The following is a 21,234-nucleotide window of genomic DNA, read 5'->3' as shown; positions in this document are numbered from 1 at the left end:
CCACTCATCCACTTTTATTCCCTAAAAGTGGGCAGAAAACAAGCATGGGACTGCCCAAGGTTACATCCAGGGCAAGGGAGAGAAACGAGCCCCACTGAAGAAACAAGAGGGGCAGAGGAGGTGAAAACAACGCTGCATTCACAGCTGCTCCTGGGAGTCATGCTTGCTCATACAAGTGAAGGGTAAGGGCCTCCTCTAAACAGCACAGTAAAGAATACAGATTTTGGTACCAAGAAAAGTGAGCTTGGCATCTGGCTCTGCTACTTTCTAGCTGTGTGACCTTGGGTAAGTAACATAAGCTGTCTGAGTCTGTACAATAAGGTTCATTAAGCATATCTTATAGTTTGGGGGCAGATTAAATAAGATTTGGGAAAATACTTAGAAATGTATTGATTCTATTCTCCACTTTGTTACAGGATGTTGCGGGGTGGCTAGTGAGCCTGGTGTGCCAGGGAAGGCTTTCTGAGGATGGCTGCTTTTCACACCGTTATCTCCAGAGGACAGAAGAGAAGCAGATTGGCAGAGGGGCAGCACAGAATATTCTAGACAAAGGTGGGAGGAGACTACGTTGGCGGGTAAAACACGGAATGCCAAATAATTCTTTACTATAAGGATTATTTTCTATTTTTTTTAAAAAAAAAAAAAGGTGGGTGGAGGTGGAGGAGGGTATAGGAGGGATAAATGGTGATGAAAAAAAGAAAAGAAGAATAATATTTTGTAGTGTAAATGGAACCCAGATTTAATTAAGTGTTCAAATTTAATTTTCATTTGCTAGATCTGGTCATTCTAAATGAGACGGAGTTGGACTGCTCCTCTGTGGTGGAGAGAGTGAGCTGAACATCATCACCCCGTAGGGTAAGTTCCATCCTCATCCCTATTTTTCTAAGAGTTCCAATTGGGAGGAAATGCAATATCAAGAAATTCAGTTAAAAAAAAAGTGGGGGGAGGTGAAGGATGGTATAGGTGTGGCTCAGTGGTTGAGTGTCCACCCATGAACCAGTTCAATTCCTGGTCAGGGCACAAGCCTGGGTTTCTGGCTCAATCCCTAGTGGAGGACATGCAGGAGGCAGCAGATCAGTGATTCTCCCTCATCATTGATGTTTCTATCTCTCTCCCCCTCTACCTTCCTCTCTCTGAAATCAATAAAACATATTTTAAAAAGAAAGGAAATCAGATTGAATTGCGTTGAAATGCCCTCACCAGTTACGTACAGAGGAAGCAGGCAAGGGAGACTGGTCCCTCAGCACAACAGCACCCCATCCAGGTGGGCACCGTCTGTGCCTGGAGGCAGAGAAATGGATGACTGGAGACTCAAGATGCCTCCCAAGCTCTCTCCCAGTGCTTGTGCCTTGTCAGGGGCCGTAACCCTGGTTCTCTTGCTTGTTTAAAAGGGCAGCAAGGGGCAGGGCAATAAAGGTCCCCCGGAAGCAGCCCCCCCCTGGGGAGGGAGGGGTGGCTGAATGCTGACAAGGCCCTTTGCTTTGTACCCATCCTGCTTATCCCCAAACAACAGGAGTGCTGCTCAGCCGCCTGGTCGGCCTCATTATGCTCCCACCACAAAGTGCTGAGTCCAGCGGCTGTCCTGGCCCCATGACCTCACCCTCCCACACTGAGCCTCATCCTGTGAGGCTCCCTGGGCCCAGAGGCGAGGCCGGGGCATTCCATCCATCCATAAAATTCTGCGTCTCCACCATGCTTGACATGTAACCCTAGTGTGGAGGAGCCCAAGGTTCAAACCCACCATGTTCCATTTGAAAAGTCATCTCATTCACCTCCAAGTCTAACAGTCCATCCCACTGGACACCCAGTTGCCCCACCTGCTTGTGCAATGAGTGTGTGCACTGAGAACGGGGTTCAAAATCCACGTTCCCATGCGCTTTGGAAAATTAGACTGACAGAATGCACGGCTAAAACTTAATAAAGCCGAAACCGGTTTGGCTCAGTGGATAGAGCGTCGGCCTGCGGACTGAAGGGTCCCAGGTTCGATTCCGGTCAGGGGCATGTACCTGGGTTGTGGGCACATCCGCACTGGGAGATGTGCAGGAGGCAGCTGATCGATGTTTCTCTCTCATCGATGTTTCTAACTCTCTATCTCTCTCCCTTCCTCTCTGTAAAAAATCAATAAAATATAAAAAAAAACTTAATAAAGAAAAATATTGGAAACAAAGAACAGCTGAACGAATGTGGTCTTTTCCAAATTCAAAGAAAACACTTTTTAATCTGATCATTTTTCTAAAGTTTTTGCTGCTTGCTCCCACGTGTGTCTGTGAAAATCTGGAAGATGATATCAGATCTGGACAATTACTACTGTAGTTACCCTTTACTGAGCTCTACCTGAGTACCTAATGCTGCCCTAAGTACCTTTATCTCCCTTCATCTGATGTCAGTGGGTCAGGTAGGTATTATTATCCTACTTTGTGTCAGAGGGACAGGGCTGCCCAGAGGAAAGAATATGGGCTTTGAGTCACATGGACATGCATTCAAGTCCCTGCTGGGTTTCCTGGCCCAGAACTTGGCCCCTCAGAACCTCAGTTAACTCATCCGTAAAATGGGTGTTATAATGATCTACTTTTTGGAGTTGTTGTGAAGATTAAAGAGGCACCATCCGGTTCATAGTAAATGCTCAGTGAACTGTAGTTATTGTTATTATGGATAAACAGGACAGAGCCAAACCCAGCTTGGGAGAAAGGATTACAAGGTGGCGGCTCCCTTCCTTCCCACTCCTGGGGTGGCTGTGTCCTGACTTTCCTGGGAAGAGACGGTGGTGGGAACTGGAGGTAACCAACACGAGCAGGTGAAGCAACAGTTCCAGGCAATGTCAGCGGGGGAATCCTCTAGAACTTGGTTAAAAACCACATTGAGGGAATATTTGAAAAACATCATGGTTAGCGCGGGAGATCTGGTAATCCTTTCCCAACCTCCACGGATTTAAGGTAATTGAGGAAAGTGGAGAGAAGACAGGCTGGGGCTGTATATGACTCTGGGAATATGTGATGGATATTGGCAAATCGTTTGCACAGTAACCCCAACCCCCTTTCCCCCCATGTACACAGACAATAGTTTTGTGCATGTGCATTTGGTCTTTTCAATCAAACATTAAAAAGCTCCACTGTTCTGTTGGTTCAAACAGTCTTCACTGTACTAACTCTTCAGTAGGGTATAAAGCTCCCACATTAAAATACTGAGAGTAGCCCTGGCCGGTTTGGCTCAGTGGATGGAGCGTCGGCCTGTGGACTGAAGGGTCCCAGGTTCGATTCCAGTCAGGGGCATGTACCTTGGTTTCGGGCACATCCCCAGTGGGAGGTGTGCGGGAGGCAGCTGATCGATGTTTCTCTCTCATCAATGTTTCTAACTCTCTGTCCCTCTCCCTTCCTCTCAGTAAAAAAATCAATAAAATATTTTTAAAAATAATAAAATAAAATACTGAGAGTATATGAAGCACAAACACAACACAAGCAAGTCAGTGTGGCCAGGGCCCAGCCACGGTGGCTCAGTGATTGGGCATTGACCTATGAACTAGGAGGTCAGGGTTCAATTCCTAGTCAGGGCACATGCCCAGGTTGTGGGCTTGATCCCCAGTGTGGGGCATGCAGAGGCAGCCATTAGTGTTTCTATCTCTCTATCTCCCCCTTCCTTTCTGAAATAAATAAAAAAATATATATATATTTTTAAAAAGTCAGTGTGGCCAGGGTAAATAAGAACTATATCATGGTTACCTCTGTGCCTATAGAGTCACAAACCCCATCATAGGATTAATTTATTCAAGACATATTTATTGTCCAGGTTGGGTGGCTCAGTTGATTGGAGTGTCATCCTGTGCACCAAGGCAGATTCAATTCCTGCTCAGGGCACATACTTAGGTTGCAGGTTCAATCCCCGATCGGGGCACATACAGGAGGCAACCGATCGATGTTTCTCTCTCATCTCTCTCTCTCTCCCTCCCTTCTTTCCTTCCTCTCCCTCTAAAATTAACAAAAACGTATCCTCAGGTAAGGTTTAATTGAGCTAGGAGTCCTGCCCAGAGCTGCAGATGTACTGATGAACGAGACAGATGAAGCCCCTGCTTGCAGTCTCGTGAAAGAAGCAGAGAACTGAGCAATCAGTTTCTTTATTTTCAAGAATACCTTTAATCATTTTGCTAGAAAATATGTTCACACTGTTCAAAACTCAAAAAGTAAAGAAAGATATATAGTGAAAAGTTCTGTTCTATACCTGAGCCCCAAGTGCCTCAATTCCCCTCCTTGGAGCCCAATATTTCTAGTTTCTTAAGTAATTTCTACAGCGTGATCAATGCAATAATTGGAGAAGTACAGAGTTCCATGAGAGCACATTGCGGGAGTGCCCAAGCCAGTCCAGGGTTTAGGGAATGAATGAATGAATGAATGAATGAGCAAATAAGTGTTTCTTGAAGACCCCAATTCTGTGGAGGAAGAGAAGAAAAGGTGAGGAAGAACCACCAGCCATGGACCCAGACACCTTAAGTCCTGCACAGCCCCCAGCCGGCCAGAGATCATCCCCAATGCGACTCTGTCCCTTGCCGGCCATTGATCCCGACATCACCAACTTATTTAGCAGCAAAAACATCCTGGCGCAATGCATCGTGCTTAGCATCAGGCCTGTCCATTTGGAAGATTCTGCCCAAATCTACAAATACTTGTGTACATACCAGAACTTGCCCCCTGAGTTTTGGTTCTGAGAACAGGGGATTCTGATGAACCTTGAGTCACAGGCCGAAGAGTTGGCAGAGGGATTAGGAGAACTGCACTGGGAAAGGTTTCTTCTCTCCAGTCAGGTTTTCTAAGGTATCTGTCACCAGAAAGAGGGTAGGATAATAAGTAATAATAAACCAACAATGTATCTTCTTTTTTTGGAGTTGAGAGAGGCTGAGTGACTTGCCCAAAGTCACCCAGACAGAAGCTGGGATTTGAACCTACATCTGCTGGGCTCCACTACACCTCACCCCTACTTCTCACAGTAGCTGAGGTGCTTAAACAATACATCCTCCCCGTCAGGGCTCCTGGGGAAGCCCATGAATCCCCTACACTACGCTCCTCAATTGCTCTGACCTTCCTGAGCAAAATCTTTTTACCCATTAGGGTACTTACTATAGTATCTTGGGCCTGTGAGACTGCCAAGGGCCGAAAGCAGTATATTAAAAATCTAAAGAGATCGCCCTAACCAGTTTGGCTCAGTGGATAGAGCATCGGCCTGCGGACTGAAGGGTCCCAGGTTCAATTCCAGTCAAGGACATGTACCTTGGTTGCAGGCACATCCCCAGTAGGGAGTGTGCAGGAGGCAGCTGATCGATGTTTCTAACTCTCTATCCCTCCCTTCCTCTCTGTAAAAAAGTCAATACAATATATTTATAAAAACACACTAAAAAGATGTGTAGGCTCCAAATTTTTCAAAGAAGATTGCAAAACTAAAATGAATGTTTAATAAAATAGCTACAGAGAGGCATGTCTACTAGTCAACCGTAATTGAATTTAACTCTTACATATTTATGTATAGGTATATAGTATACAAAAAAGATTCCCAAGAACAGAGTGAACCATTTTTTTCTTAATAAAGTTCAGAATTAAAATAATCCCTCACATTTTTTAACCACAAAAGACAAAAACTGTATTTCCTATCTGGGAAGTGAGGTGAGGTTTGACGTGTTGGATAGGACACGGGTCTTAGGAAGGGCCTGGGGTGGCGCGAGGAGTCTGGAGAAGGACAGGGCCAAGCACTCACCTCCCAGCTGCTTTGCGATCACGACCACAGCAGCCACTGCCGCCAGCCTCACCCACAGCAGTGGGGCCTCTCTGTTTCCCTCGTTTTAACAAAGGCCTGAGGGATGCCTGCCCAGCAGGCTGAGCCACCAAAGCTCTGGGGATCAGGGAGAACTAAGCAGAGGGAAAGAAGAGTGCTGACAGGGCAGAGGCTGCCAGCCTTCAGGGCTATAAAGGGCAGGGCCCCAGAGAAAGTGGCACCACACGGAGACCCAGACTGTGCATCGAGAGCTGGGTGAGTAAAGTCCTGAGGGACACTCGGGCCCTTCCTTCCTTTCTCCTGCAGACACATGCCCAGGAGGGGACCTCATGTTCATGCCGCCTGGTCAGAGCCTCCTAGGATGGCTGGAGAAGAGTGGGGAACTCGGCAGGGAGGCAGCCGTCTCTAGCCACCCCAAAAGGAGTCACTAAGAAGGCAATAATCACTACCCTCACCATCACAGCCGGGAGGAGGCATGGGGCTGCAATAAACTACAGGCTCCTAGGGCATAGGGAGAAAGTAGAGGGGGCAGGAGCTTGGAAATGCTTATTCAGAAGTTCAGAATGGAAAGATAGACCACAAAATTGACATGCATCAGCCCCTGGGCCCGATACCAGACAGAGGGAAGGGCCATGAATGGCACAGCTGCCTGTCTTCCTTCTTTTCCCTCCCTCCCTCCCCTTCTTCTCCCTCCTTATCCTTCCCTTCTTTATTCTCCCTACCATCTTTTCTGCCTACCTAATCTCTATGAGACTCAGTATCCTCATCTGCAAAATGGGGACAATGATAGTACTTACCTCACAGGCTGGTTGTGAAGATTGCATGTATTCACGCATGCAGAGCATTTAGGACAGGGTCTGGCACAGAGTGAGCCATTATTAGGCGTTAGCTATTATTGTCCTCTTTTCTTCCTCACTTTCCTTCAATAAGTTTTTTTCAACGGCACCCGTGCCCCCACACCCACAACCTCCCAGTGCCCCAACATGGACTCTGCTTGGTGCTGCAACTTGCACTCAGGAGACCCAGGCCCTCCATTGAGATGTTCACCAGGACATATTCAATAGGAGCACAGGTCAGTACTGTGATGAGCGCTAGAAATCAGGGAAGAAAGAAGCAAGCCGCTGCAGGCTGGGGAGAGCAGCAAAGTCTCTCTGAGGAGCTGGGCAGGTTGAGAGACAGAGAAGTAGGAGGGGAATGGGAGCATGGCCATGTACAGCCAGTCAGTCAGTTTGAGGGCTGTGAAGAGCTAGGTGAGGGTGAGACCACACACTGGTAATATGAGGGATCTGGACTAGATGGTTGCCAAGGAGTTTACATTAGGGTGTGAGACTGAGGCAATGCTGCCACCTGTAGGGGGTACCTGGAGGCTGGCAAGTGAACGAGAGCTACATTCATCAAGAGATCACGATGCCTGTGCCATGCTTTACCTGCACTATTGCTTCTAATCCTTATAATAACTCTGCCATAGAAGCTTTACTGATGGAAGACAACAGACTCAACTAGTGAGAGGCAGAGCCAGAATCCCAACCGAAGTCTTTCTGCTGGACTTCAAGCCTCCTTTACTCCCCGCTCTGCTCCATCACCTCATCTCCATCCCAGACGCCATGTCATCGGTGTGTGTTCTGTCTTCCAGGGACCCTTCCAACCACCAAAATGGCTCAAACCAACCCCATGCCAGGGTCTGTGGGGCCATGGAAGGTAAGCCCTCCCCCATCACATGGAAAAGTTCATAGGGGAAGGTCCAACCAAGGTCCAGATGCTTTTTCAGGAAGGATCGTTTAGGATGTCCCATTTGGACAGAAGGATGATGGTGGAAGCCCATGATGGGTGGGAGATAATACCTAGTTTTCTAGTTCAACTCCTCTCTGTGCTGCAAAAATCATCTTAAAGTTGAGCAGCCCAGAGTAGATTATGCCCTGGAGAAACTGAGAGCCCAGAAGAGAGAGATTTGCCACTGGATTAAAAATAAGTAATAGGACCCAGGTCTTCTGACTCTCATCCTGAACTTGGTTGTGACTGTTACCTGAAGTGGCTGATCCTCAGTCTGACCCTCTACCCTCTTCATTGGATCAACTTGAAGGCCAGTTCACAGCTTTGGGAGCTCGTTGTCCTCTAGCCAGGTTTAAGAATTCTCATTCAAGGCATTACAACTCTTTCTTTATACCTTAGGCTTCTATAGCACGTTTGGCTGGAGAACCTAAGCAATAATCCACAGGGAGCCCCTGGGCCTCCCAGAATCCTGGCCCCTGGGCCATATTTATGCAGGAAGCATAGTGAATAAGAGTCCTTGAGTCCTCGGTCTGTCTACTGGGCCAGTTATTGTTCCTAACAGACCATCCTATATAATAAAAGGCTAACATGCAAATCGACCAACCGGTGGAACTACTGGTCGCTATGATGCGCACTGACCTCCAGGGGGCAGACACTCAACGCAGGAGCTGCCCCCAGTGGTCAGTGCACTCCCACAGGGGAGCACCGCTCAGCTAGAAGCCAGGTTCACGACTGGCAAGCACAGCAGCCATGGTGGGAGCCTCTCCCGCCTCCTCAGCAGGCAGTGCTAAGGATGTCCGACTGCTGGCTTAAGCCATCAGTCAGACATTCCCCAAGTGCTCCCAGACTGCGAGAGGGCACAGGCTGGGCTGAGGGACCACCCCAAGTGCATGAATTATCGTGCACCAGGCCTCTAGTTCCTATCATAAACCAATCCCCCACACCTTATCCTTATCCTGGGCATGTGAACACCACCAACTAGTGGCATTAATTCAAACCCCTTCCTATCCTGTCTACACTGGAAGAGACCTCATCAGGCATCCTGGACTATGGCTAGTGATGGAAAACACAGGGTCACACATAAGCTACACTGTTGACCAGGACTCTGTTTTTCCTGATGTACCACATTCTAGCTCTCTTTCCCATTCAATCTCATTTCAGATAACCATCTATGACCAGGAGAACTTCCAGGGGAGGAGGATGGAATTCACTAGCTCCTGCCCAAATGTCTCTGAGCGCAGTTTTGATAATGTCCGATCTCTCAAGGTGGAATGTGGCTCGTGAGTATGGACCTCAGCAGAACCTCAGGCTCCTTATTGCCAGTCCCCTAAGACTTGGGGCCATACAGGTGGGAATTGGGGAAGAAAAATGTTCCCCGGACTCTACACATGTAATTTAGTAACTCAAAGCTAGAAGGTACATGAGGTTTTTAAGTGGCTTGGTACTAGATTTGTGAGGTATTAAAGAAATATATAGACCTAGCCAGTTTGGCTCAGTAGATAGAGCGTCGGCCTATGGACTAAAGGGAGGATTTGTTCCAGTCAAGGGCACATACCTGGGTTCAGGCTCCATCCTGGTCGGGAGTGCATGCCAAAGGCAACCATCGATGTGTCACTCTCACATCAATGTTTCTCTCTCTGTCTCTCCCCCTTCCTTCTACTCTCTCTAAAAATCAATGGAAAAATATCTTCGGGTGAGGATTAAGAGGAAGGAAGGAAGGAAGGAAGGAAGGAAGGAAGGAAGGAAGGAAGGAAGGAAGGAAGGAAGGAAGGAAGGAAGGAAGAGAGGGAGGGAGGGAGGGAGGGAGGGAGGGAGGGAGGGAGGGAGGGAGGGAGGGAGGGAGGGAGGGAGGAAGAAATATATATAATGGGTTGGGGCAGTGACAGTAATCAGATCTATGCTTCTAGACCCCATAGGCTGCTACCTAGGATTCTCTTCACAACAGCCCAGGACCCTTGAGTTTTTCTTGCCTGCAGAAAATAGAGAGAAAACAGCCAAGCTGCAGCCTCTTTACAACCAACTCCCCTCCTGTATGTCCCAGAGAGAGAGCAGACATCACTAATTTCTCTGTGTAAAAAGGAACTCAAACACAGCACTTGAGAGTCATGTTGGTTCATATTTAGTCGTCCAGGAGTTTCTGGTTGATGGTTAATCTCTTCGGTGAGGAAGACCTTCTCTTGTTTTGTCTTCTGACGCTTGGCAAGATAGTCGAGGCCTTTATTCTCAGTTTGAAAACACATAAGGAAAGGACTCTCATTTGGCCTAGGCAGTTGCTCACCACCAAAATTGAGCTTTTTAACTTCTTAAAAGGAATAATACTTTAAGGTATTGTCAGTAACTGGAACCTGGTTGTGAAAATATGATCTGAGGGGTCTTATAAATAAGGTATGGGTATGCAACAGCAGGAGAAAGAACCCACAAAGTGACAAGGAAACAAGAGACTGTAATCCATCAGTTGCCTGTCCAACCCTTTGCTTCCTTAGGAAGAAGCTAATAGGTTTGGCTGGAGCCAAAGCAATAGTCAGTCACTTTATCCTGAACCTGGAGCTCCAAGTAGAGAATAAGGTAACTAGGAAAGAAAGGAAATATAACTTTAGACTGACTTTGCTAATACACATTACTCAGACGAGTGAAGTAGATCCTTTCAGTGGATAATCCCAAAATAAATGTTACATTTATAAACCTGCTTAGTGCGGCTGCCAGCTCATTTCCCACCTCGTGTGGTAAATGTATTCTTTTGTATGGCTTTGTTAGAATTGGCTTGATATTTTACTCCACTATTAACATCTAAAACAAAAATGCCTTCTCCCTGAGGCCACGTAGACTCTGAACACCAGGAGCAAACGCCACTAATTGTCTTTGGCAGATGGATTGGTTATGAGCATACCAGCTTCTGTGGGCAACAGTTTATCCTGGAGAGAGGAGAATACCCTCGCTGGGATGCTTGGAGTGGGAGCAATGCCTACCACATTGAGCGCCTCATGTCCTTCCGCCCCATCTGTTCAGCTGTGAGTCTCTGAAATTTTTACTTCTGTGCCTGTGGGGAATGGGGCAAGAAAGGGTGCATATGGACTGACACACATGTTACTTCTCATCAGTTATGCTGAAATGTGGCAGGAAAAAAGAGAAAAGTAAGAGAGAGAAGAAAAACCACTGGTCTCTCTGTTCTAAGTTTGCCATTTGATTTTTATTTACTAGATAGTACTTTCATTAAGCTAAAAGTAAATGCCTTAGTATTTATAGGTGGCAGGAAGTGGATACTCAAGAGCCCAGATCTTCAACAAGTGCAATGGGGTACTAGTGAGAGCCTTATAGTAAAAAAGTAAATCCTTAGCCAGTTAAAATTCAATCTGTATAACATTTTACCCAGAAACAGGGAAGTACTAACGTGACCTTTCAATAAGTGGGATAACTGAAGAAACAGATAAATTTTCCAGTCTTTTATCTTTGATTCATAACCTTCTGGTTTTTAATACTAAGCATTATTCAATTCTGCATCAGACTAGGATACTTCCCAGTCTTTGGGAATTCAAGTAGACGCAGGATAATCTTCAACAGTTTGTTGAAAATGATCCTTATATTGGGAAGAGTGAGACTGGGTTACAACCTTTCCAATTATTTGTCTATATCATGTGATTTTTTTTCTCATGATTTTAATTAATGATCTCACCTTAGTTTAAAATCCTACTGAAATTCAAGTAGTAAAGAAGGTAACCTAAAGTTATAGATCTAAAATATACTGCCTTATCTGGATGTTTGCATCTCACTTTAACTCTGCATTTTTCCTGTGTATACTCTGATGCATTTTAAAAAATATGTACACCCAAGAAACCAATACCCTACTCAAATATAAAACAATTTGATCACCTCATTAAGTTCCCGGTGTCCCTTTCCAATCAATTGCTCCTCCCCAAATTCTATCACCAGAGCTAATTTGGCTGTTTTCGTACTTCATACAGGTTAGTCTTTGCACTAAGAAATGCTTGTGTAGTATTCACATCCCCTACTGGACTTCTAGATTATTTCCAACACCACACACACACACGTTTACTTTCCCTATTAATTTGTGGGATCTTTTTCCACATTAATGAATGTTAATCCCTTGGTTGGCTGTGTGTTGCAAGTGTTTTTTTCCCTGCTGTTATATTTTCATTAGTCTTTTGTTGTTTCAAAGTATAGTACCAGTTATTTATACATTTCAAATGTTACTAGAGGCCCAGTGCACAAAATTTGTGCAAAGGGGCTCAGCCCTCGCAGCCCTGGCTTCATCTGGAAGGTTGTCCTGAAGGACATCCAGAAGGTTGTTCAGCTGTCCGGTCTAATTAGCATATTATGCTTTTATTATAGACTAGAAGCCCCGTGCACAAAAATTTGTGCACTGGCAGGGGAGGGGGTTCCTCAGCCCAACCTGTGCCCTCTCACAGTCTGGGACCCCTCGGGAGATAACCACCTGCTGGCTTAGGCCCGCTCCCCTGGTGGCAGATGGCACGCCCAATCCCGCAGTGTCTGCCCCGTCTTCCCCAGTCGCAGATGGCAGGCCTCTGTGCTGGGACGGGCAGCTGCTCAGATTGTGCTGCCACCCGCCCCGCCTACCCCACCCAAGACACTGCAGGCCCGGATCCCGCGCTGGGGCGGGCAGCAGCTGGGGATCGAGCTGCCACCAGCTCCAGGCGCAGTGGCGCAGTGGGATCTGCCTAGATTATGCAAATTAGCCATCTTTGTTGGCAGTTAATTTGCATATCACACTGATTAGCCCATGGGAGGCATAGCAAAGGTACAATTACCATGTTTGTCTATTAGATTAGATGGTATTAAACTGGATTAAACAGGATTATGGGTAAATTTTTTCTTATAAAAAAACTACTTGAAATATTTTGACTTCAATGATCATGTACTTCTTTGTGTAAACCAGGAGTGTTATGATTTTGAAAAATAGGGCAATTACAAAATTAAGATAGCCATAACACTAGTACTAAACTTTAAAAAAATTTTGGATTACAGAATCATAAGGAGTCCAAAATTACCATCTTTGAGAAAGAAAACTTTATTGGACGCCAATGGGAGATCTGTGATGACTACCCCTCTTTGCAAGCCATGGGTTGGTTCAACAACGAAGTTGGTTCCATGAAGATACAATGTGGGGCGTAAGTGCAAAAAGAGTGTTGGAGCACATTTCAAAGTAACTCTCACAGCTGTAAATCTTGAGACTATTAACATAGCAGTGATTGTGTCTTATCCAATTTCATATATTGGCATCATATTGATATGGCTGTAACAGTCTAGTTATTTATAATTTTGAACCTCAAAATCTTGGTACCAACTTCAGGTCAGTTTTTCTTTCCCTGAGACTCCCCTAGAGTCTATGGAATCATTTGTTGACTACCCATACCTTTTTTCATGATCAAGGTTAATTTTTAATTAAGTATAGCCATTACTTACAAATGGCGCCTGACATTTTCTAGGCCTAAAAGTATTCCATACCAATTGTGTTGAGGAAAAGGGCTGTTTTGAAGTATTGACCAGTTCCTAATTAGGTTTTAATAGGCCAATGTGCTTTTGGATTTTCTAGCTGGGTTTGCTACCAGTATCCTGGGTACCGTGGCTATCAGTATATCTTGGAATGTGACCATCATGGAGGAGACTATAAACACTGGAGAGAGTGGGGTTCTCATGCCCAGACTTCCCAGATTCAGTCAATCCGCCGCATCCAACAGTAGTGGATTAGAAGCTCCAAGAGAATTCCTCAAGCATGAGACAACCTTGCTAAGCAATCTAGAATGAGCTTTATGTTCTGCTCACAGACACTGCTTACAAATGTTAGCTGCTGAAATCCACAATAAATGTCATTTAAAAAATGAATTAACTAGTGTGCTTTATATAAATCATACTTAAATGGCTGCAAATTTTTAGAAACAAGTTTCTATAAAACCCCAGATTTCCTTCTGTGTCCTTGGAAGTCACTTACCAGCCCAACCACAATTATTCCCAATGTCAAATAACATTCAAGCATATAACCCAAACGTACCAGTCTATGCAGTGACAAACACACTTTTGGTAAGTGTTTCTGCGTATTTTCTCCTCATCCCCTACCCTAATAATGTTGATGTCAGCATTGATTTTTTTTTTTCAACTTGGTGACGACAAATCAATGCAAAACAAACGTAGGAAATTTCTTAAATAATGCATTAGCATATATTTCTACATAAAGTTATGAATAAATCCAGTCTTGGCAGCTTATTTTGGTTGCTTAATTGCTTAGCTCAATTTTGGTTTCATACTTTCAGGCTCAATGTCATGCAAAAAGACAGGACAGCTGTCCTCACAGCTGATTTTTCAATAAACATGCCATTTTTAAGCACCTTAATAATCTGGATATTTAAAAATGCCATGACATAAGACCACAGTACATTTAAGACTTAAGTTTGTACATTTCATCTTTTGGAAATATATCATCAATGTCACAATATTAACTTAGTTTTCAGTAATTTTTGTTAAGCATACAATATATAACACAAACACCTCAGAAAACTTTAAAATTTTTTTATTCAACCATGTACACTTATTGTCTCTTAATTGGGTCTACAAAGTTCTCAAGTTTTTTTCTGATAAAATAAGTAAATCTTGGTATGGATGTAGAGTGTTTGTAATTTATATTTTTAAAACACTGAACATGAAGTAAGACATCAATAAAGGAAGATCATTACGTAACTGACACTTCTTCAGAATCCTTATCAGAAACAGCTATGGCAAATACCTAAGCATTTAGCAAAAGGATAAATTTCTGGCCACTATTCTTTTACCTAGAAAAGGCCTATCTTTTTGACTGGGCAAAACAAACAGTGGGAAAAAAAAAAAAGTCTTGAATTGGGAGAAGGAAAACATCCTCTAATATAATTGTAGTTCATTAATAATCCTTTCCCCCAGATTGAGGTAACTCAGCTCCTAAATGATGACGCACACAAGACTGAACATAAGTAAACTACTGACAGATGCTGAGAAGCCAGAGCCATCTATGATGCTACACTCCTGCATTTATGCCGTCTGAGGCCATGCATTATCGGCCACCTTTTGAGTCTTGACTAGTAGACTTCGTTTCTGTCACTTTCAGTGAAGATACAGAAGGGTTCTGCTGTGTTTTCCAAGTCAACAATAATACATCAAGAGCACACTTGATGACAGAGAAGTAACACTCTTCTATACATAATTAAAAACTATAAAACAAGGATTTCTTTTGTATCTAGAAGCATGGGGAAAGTACCATTAGTATTATCTTCTACTTAAACTTATTAGCCTCTTCTACAAAGGTCCTGGAGAGATTACAAAACAATCTTTTAAAAGATGACTGACAAAACCTGGCCAGTAAATCTACACAATCTTTTAAGTACACATACATGTGAAATAAAGCTACTTATTTAGTACATGCAAACTGCAGCAATTTAACCAAATTCTAAACTTTTCTAATCAGCTTGGATAATTTTAAAAAGATACACATTATCTTTAAAACAACCTGTGCTTAGATATTTAAGCAAGATAATGATTCTAATTTCAAGTCAATCATTCATTCATTAAGCCAAATTTATGCTAGTCATAAAGGTAATAGGTCATCCTACACCTTTAAACCAGGTTTAAGTCATAAAATTATCACAGAACTCCATGTGGCATAAGCTCCTTCCTTCATTTCAGTTTGAATTACTTCCCATTTTTATTTGATCAAATAAACCAAAAATTTCACTGAGGAAGTAAGAGCATCCAACAGTTTATACAACTGATAAAAATGCCCTGTTTCAAGAAAAGCCCTTTAGTAGATACAAGTCAAGCTCTCATTTAAACTGAAGTTTACTAAAACAGGTGCCAGTTTTCCTCTCTTTTGCTTCTACTGATAAGCTAGCCCAGTACTATAATTTTGAGCCATGTTTCTAAAGATGGTGAAGCTAAGAACAGCAAAGTAATAAGGATAAGTCACTTTGGGTAATGACACACAAATTAAAATTCAAAACATGTGCATAGCTTTATTCATCTACTTAGATCTAACCTTTTCATGGAGCTTCGGCAAAATTCGAGTGTGCAAAATGCATTTCTAAAACGTAATGCAAGCAAAGCTTTTCACATTTACACTGGCAAGAAATACAGAGAAACTAACAAGTCACATTAGGGAGAGTTTTTTTAATGACAAGAATTGCACAGTTCATTATTTTGAGACAATTGTTGCAGACATTAAGTATTTAAATTTTTCTAAGCAAGGTGCTTTAACAGTAAAAAAATTTTTAAGTTGGAAAGAGCCAATAACTTGGATCATAGCTCACATAGAATTCCAAATTAAAGCGGACTGTTATCTCCCTAGATTTTTCAAACAATGCTTTTTATAACACTTTTTTTTTAAATAACACTAAAGGAAACAGCAAGCTGAAACTTTTCAAAGCACACAAGAAATGGTGTCATCACATTACTCGAAGAAGGTGCTAAGGAAGGAGGGAAAGGGAGTGAAGAGTTCTTTTACTATTTCCCACTACTAGAACAGCCACTAACAGACTAAGAACAAACAAAAGAAACAATAAAAGTAAATTAAATCACTTCCCCAGTTTATAAAATAGTTCCAGTTTGTGACAAGATCTATAACTTTAAACAGAGAGCACCAGTTGGGCGATAGAATGAGCATTTCATACTGCATAAAAATTAGTGAGGTGGTAAGAACCATCAACCATCTCAGGCATTACTACATGGCCTTTCCAATTTATTTTTTTAATACACATGCAAGGCACATTGATATAAAAATAGATCTCTGGCCAAGAAATATATTAAATAAGCAAATTAAAATTTGGCTTTGCAATATTGGCAACATCAAAATATAACCAGATAGCTTTGGACCACACATCTTTCTCATATTCCTCCACCCCATTTGGTGTTTTTTCCTCCTATTTTGGGTTCAATCTTCAAGTTTGGGTATGTGCTTGAGAAATGACTTTTCTCTTGTCAAGTAGCATTCCTACTATACTTGTTTATCTTTGCCAAGTAAAAATATACTAGAGAAGCAGAATAGTTGGGAGTTCTAATTGATTTAATTAAACTAAATCGACTGGCATGGGGCAGCCTTATTTCTCTTCTGTATACAAACAAAAAAATTAAGTCCTCAGCTTATATAGCAGATATTTTCTTTCTAAAAGAGAAATCAGCAACAAACCAATGCTACTCCCCTTAAGCCATTCTTCCAAAATCCTCCTTTTGAGGCAGAGAGAGGAAATAATAGAAACAAAACTAAGTTTAAAGGATTTTTCAGTAGTAGAAGACATTTTAAGGCCAAAAAGTGTAATACTAACAGAATTTTTCTTTTCCTACGTTATTGTCCTTCATAGGCCAATACCACAAAGTTAATTGTACTGATTCCCTCCCAAAGAGAATTTTAAAATTCATTCGCTTTTGTTACTGGCTGTGCTACAGGAAAGGTATCAAAACAACCTATAAAGGTATGGTATGTTGTAATGTAAAAAGTGCATCACATTTTTGATTTTCAGTTTCTCATAGCAGCAGCAGGATTAATCCGAGACAGATAAACAGTTTTATTTTCATTCTAAAAATGCAACATACCTAATGAAATGTATTCAAGATCATGAAAGGATCCTCCTCTTAAAGGATAAATGAAACAGACTAACAGACAAACAGGGGCAAACTAGAGGCATTCATTCATATTTACATATTAAAATCATTTTGTTAACACCAAATCTTTATATCTAGCAAAAGAAATACTTTAAAAATAAAGCAGACATTACTAAAGCAGTATCCATTTTTGGAGCCTTTGTTTAGCACCTGAGGAAAAAGGGTATATGGAAAGCTATATAATTTACCTCAAGTTGGTTTATTGGTCTGTGGAGTAAAACTGATATACAATGAAAGGGATACTGCACTGGGAAAAAACACATTTGTAACTATTTTAATAAGGCTGTAGAAAAGGGATACTGCAGTATTATAAAATGGCTTTAAAACTCTGGACATACACAATTGTATGGATAAATAGGGAAGTCTGAATCAGCAATCCCATCACATGTGAGGATGGCTGTTCCATAGGCTTCTAGCCAATAACTGCTGACACTCCCAGTAATGCAAAAATCAACATACCACTCATGCTTCACTGGGTGTTTTTATTATGCATACAACTTGAAACACTATTTATTCATAAGACTCTTGAGTAGCAAAACTGTGAAGTTTAATTTAAAACACATTAAAGCACTGCTTTTGAGTGGAGCCAATGATTCATCATTTAAAAAACCAACATAGGGTGGTCCTGTTTCTCACATCTGAACAGATGTAAGTATATTAAAAAAAAACACACACATTTTATGATACTTAAAGCAAAAGCCCATCTTTCTCACCATAAAAGAATCCTGGTGCCTGTTAATCACATTAATAAAAATAACATCAATATTAAGAACTGATAACCTATGTGTCTCTGCAAACTTTGAGCAGCTATACTTCTAGTCTTGTCCTTTGCCCATCCCCTTTAAACAAATATGTATACTTTGGGAAGTTAAGCAAATCCTACCCTTTCTTTTAAAATTCAGCAGTACTACCTAGGACTTAAGAGACAATGCTTGATTAGAATCTAATTCAACTGGTGCAGGCCAACAGACCTATTATAAAAACTATTGTCCAAATGTGTGTTTTTCCCACTATAGTGTCTGTTTTGCAGTTAGCATAGGTATACAAGAGGGATCATGTTATTTGAGAATATGGTCCAGTGGCATAACTACACTCATAATCCTTGTAAATGAGACTTTTAATCTATTTCTCCAAAGAAAGCCTTGAAAGAACGACTTCTTATTTAGTGGAATTTAGAATCAAGTGCAGTCCTCTTACAGATTTCTTTGCCTGTGGCCTTTTGGTATGTAACATACAATTTCACACTAAATGGCTTTTTCATGTTTGAAAAAGTGTACAGCAAAAGATAAACCATTATTAGATCCCTCTAATTAGGTTAGCAACAAACCTAATGACTAAGGATGAAACCACCACTGCTATGTACTGCTTTGTGAATAAACACATATTGTATTGTGGACAACATTCATAATTGAGGTTTGCAATACTTTCCCTAGAAACTGTTATTTGAAGGAAACAATGCAGCACTTCTTTCCTTTATAAAGCTTTTATAGATTCTGAGGGATGACTAGGTAAGCAGGTGATTAACAACAAAATTCTAAAATGGAATCTTTCCAGCCATTTATTTCAAGAAAAAAACTATTTGGCATTAACAAATTCCTAGTTATTTTCTATGGCCTCCTCAAAGGCAGAGGAGAAAGGGCTAACTACAGATGCTGTAAATACACTTTATGTGAAAGTTCATTACTAGGAGGTCAGAGGAAAGGCTATGCAATTATCTTCAGTTCAGCAAAGTGGGAGTGAATAAAGAGAAAGATAAACACACCCTGTCTTTTGTGGGGAGGGGGAATTATTCAAGACATCTACAAGAGAGTGGTATGTGACACAAAAGCCTATAATCAAGACAGATTTTAAAAAGAAATCTTCACCCATAATTAGTATCTTCATAGCTATTAAAAAAATAGGTCATGATTTCATTCTTAGTGCCATTTTTCAAACACTACCCCTTAAAGGATTAAAACCACCTGACTTTATTCTGTAATGAAAACAAATGGCACAAAATAAATAGAAGTTCATTCTCTGAATACTAATGTCTTACACACACTTGTTTACTAACTTTTAATATCTCCTTCTTTCCCTCACACACACACAAGCAGTCAACACACACATACATACACACACACACCCACCCCATTTGCAGTCTTTATAATGGAGGGATGTTAAAAATCCCCTCTAGACTGTATTTGGTTTATGCTACAGTACTAATACTCTGAGTTGAAGGAAAATTCTTTATACCAAACAATAACACATTAATGTTATTTAAATGTGCTAAATTAATCACAGCTGAAGTTTTTTTAGAAGCTTACACAAAAATAATGAGAAAACAGATCAACTCTTAAGATTTTTTTTTTAATAAGTGCTCTGTAAGGAATTGTGTGAGGACCTAAGGAGAAAGACTGCGACAAGTAGAGAGTTAAGTGTTACCAAACAGCACAAAGGAAATTTGTCCCAAAGTCCTGCTTGTACCCTAAGCAATTAAGTCCATTAACCCAATGCCCCCAAAATACTGACAGTTAATATGATGGGGCACTAGGGTTACCAGAAGGTTAAGAGATATTTCTAACTATATACCTCTAACCATATACTCAAGGAAATTTCAGTGAAATCAAAGTGAAATGTTGCATTGTCTCATTTAGATGTGAGACTCTGAAAAACCTTTGGACAAACAGAAGGGATACATTCTCTTTTTGGCTTCTCTAAACATGGAGGCCTGAGGGATATGGAAAGGAAGTAGGAAAGCAACAATTTCCTAGAAATATTTTATAAGTGTTGCTTCTAAATTTAAAAGCCCAATTCAGATGGGGACTGGTTTGGGATTTTTTTTTTCTTTTTAAATCTATATTAATTCAACCTCTGTATGTCACAAACCCAGTTTCCTGTGAGTTGTGACAAAAGAGCTTTAAAATTCCAGGCAAGCAAAATGGAAATTTAAAAAAAAGAAAGGGGACATGGGAGGGTGGGGGTGGAATCTGGCCCTAAGGCGACAAGTGGTTACACAAGGCAATTGAACACACAGCAGAACTTTAAAACCTGTAAAACAAACTGGAGCCTTTTTTCCTTTAATCAACCTTATATAGTTTTTTTAAAAAAACTTTTTGAAAATTTTTATTAAAAAAAGAACACAAAAACACAGACTTCTTTCACTTCATTGCATTTCCAGTTTGTTCAATGCTTTAAAGCTCAAGGATGCTTCTGCTTTCAATTGTACATGGGCCTGAAGCATCCTAGCTTTTGGCAAGCAGGCAGGAGACTCAACAAAAATCAAAATGGGAACAAGGCAGACTAAATGCAGGGCACATCTGTAAACATATTATACATTTAAAAATTACAATATCAGTAAAAGTGATACAGTTTACAGGTGAAATGAAACTATCTGAAACTGGCCTATCACAAGTTTCTGAACCTGTACTGATACAATAAGTTATTATATATATATATGTATATATGTACACACACACACACATATATATATATATATACACACACACATACATATATATATATATTATGTATAAAAAGTTTTGTTTACATCAAGTGGAATTGGCAATCCATGCTTATACTTTTTAAATCTAAGCAGGGCAGAAATCCAGACTATAAAGATATTTATTCTATGTTGAGTCCAATAGCTTCTTTCAAAAACTACTTGTTAAAAGCCTCAAATAGTCAACAAAACAAGAAAACTCATCCACACTACAGTCGCTCAAAACTGGACATTTCTTAATCAACAGGGTTGAGCAAAAGTAGTTGCTTTCTCCCTGAACAACCCAGGGTATCCAGTCTACTTTTATTAGAAGACTACACCTCTCTATAGAAATGCCCTGCTATTTTAACCTGTATCTGCCATACATGGATATACTAATTTCTGTGTGTGTAATGTGATGCTATATCAGGCCAGAAAGCTTGTTTTTATGCCACTAACATCACCCAATCTTAAATTGGACCCTTTGTTTCTGCACACACAAAAAAACTTATTTTAGCATGCTATATACAAGCTGCAGTGCAACAAGATGGCAATGTGATAAGACAGGGTCAATGCTCTTCTCTGCCCAAAAGAAAATTTCC

The 21,234-nt window shown here is 41.4% G+C and overlaps 1 protein-coding gene across 1 annotated transcript; it reads left to right on the top strand.

Moving 5' to 3' along the window:
* Window positions 1-5,969: 5,969 nt before the first annotated feature.
* CRYBA1 (crystallin beta A1) lies at window positions 5,970-13,383 on the top strand. Its single transcript, XM_059669307.1, has 6 exons — window positions 5,970-6,009; window positions 7,388-7,452; window positions 8,686-8,804; window positions 10,391-10,532; window positions 12,526-12,668; window positions 13,094-13,383. Exons 2-6 carry the CDS (start codon window positions 7,408-7,410, stop codon window positions 13,239-13,241), a joined length of 597 nt encoding a protein of 198 aa, XP_059525290.1. The 5' UTR covers window positions 5,970-6,009; window positions 7,388-7,407; the 3' UTR covers window positions 13,242-13,383.
* Window positions 13,384-21,234: the final 7,851 nt, after the last annotated feature.

The sequence above is a fragment of the Myotis daubentonii genome, chromosome 16, assembly GCF_963259705.1.
Source record: "Myotis daubentonii chromosome 16, mMyoDau2.1, whole genome shotgun sequence".
Taxonomy (NCBI): domain Eukaryota; kingdom Metazoa; phylum Chordata; class Mammalia; order Chiroptera; family Vespertilionidae; genus Myotis; species Myotis daubentonii.
This window is presented reverse-complemented; position numbering and strand designations above follow the sequence as displayed.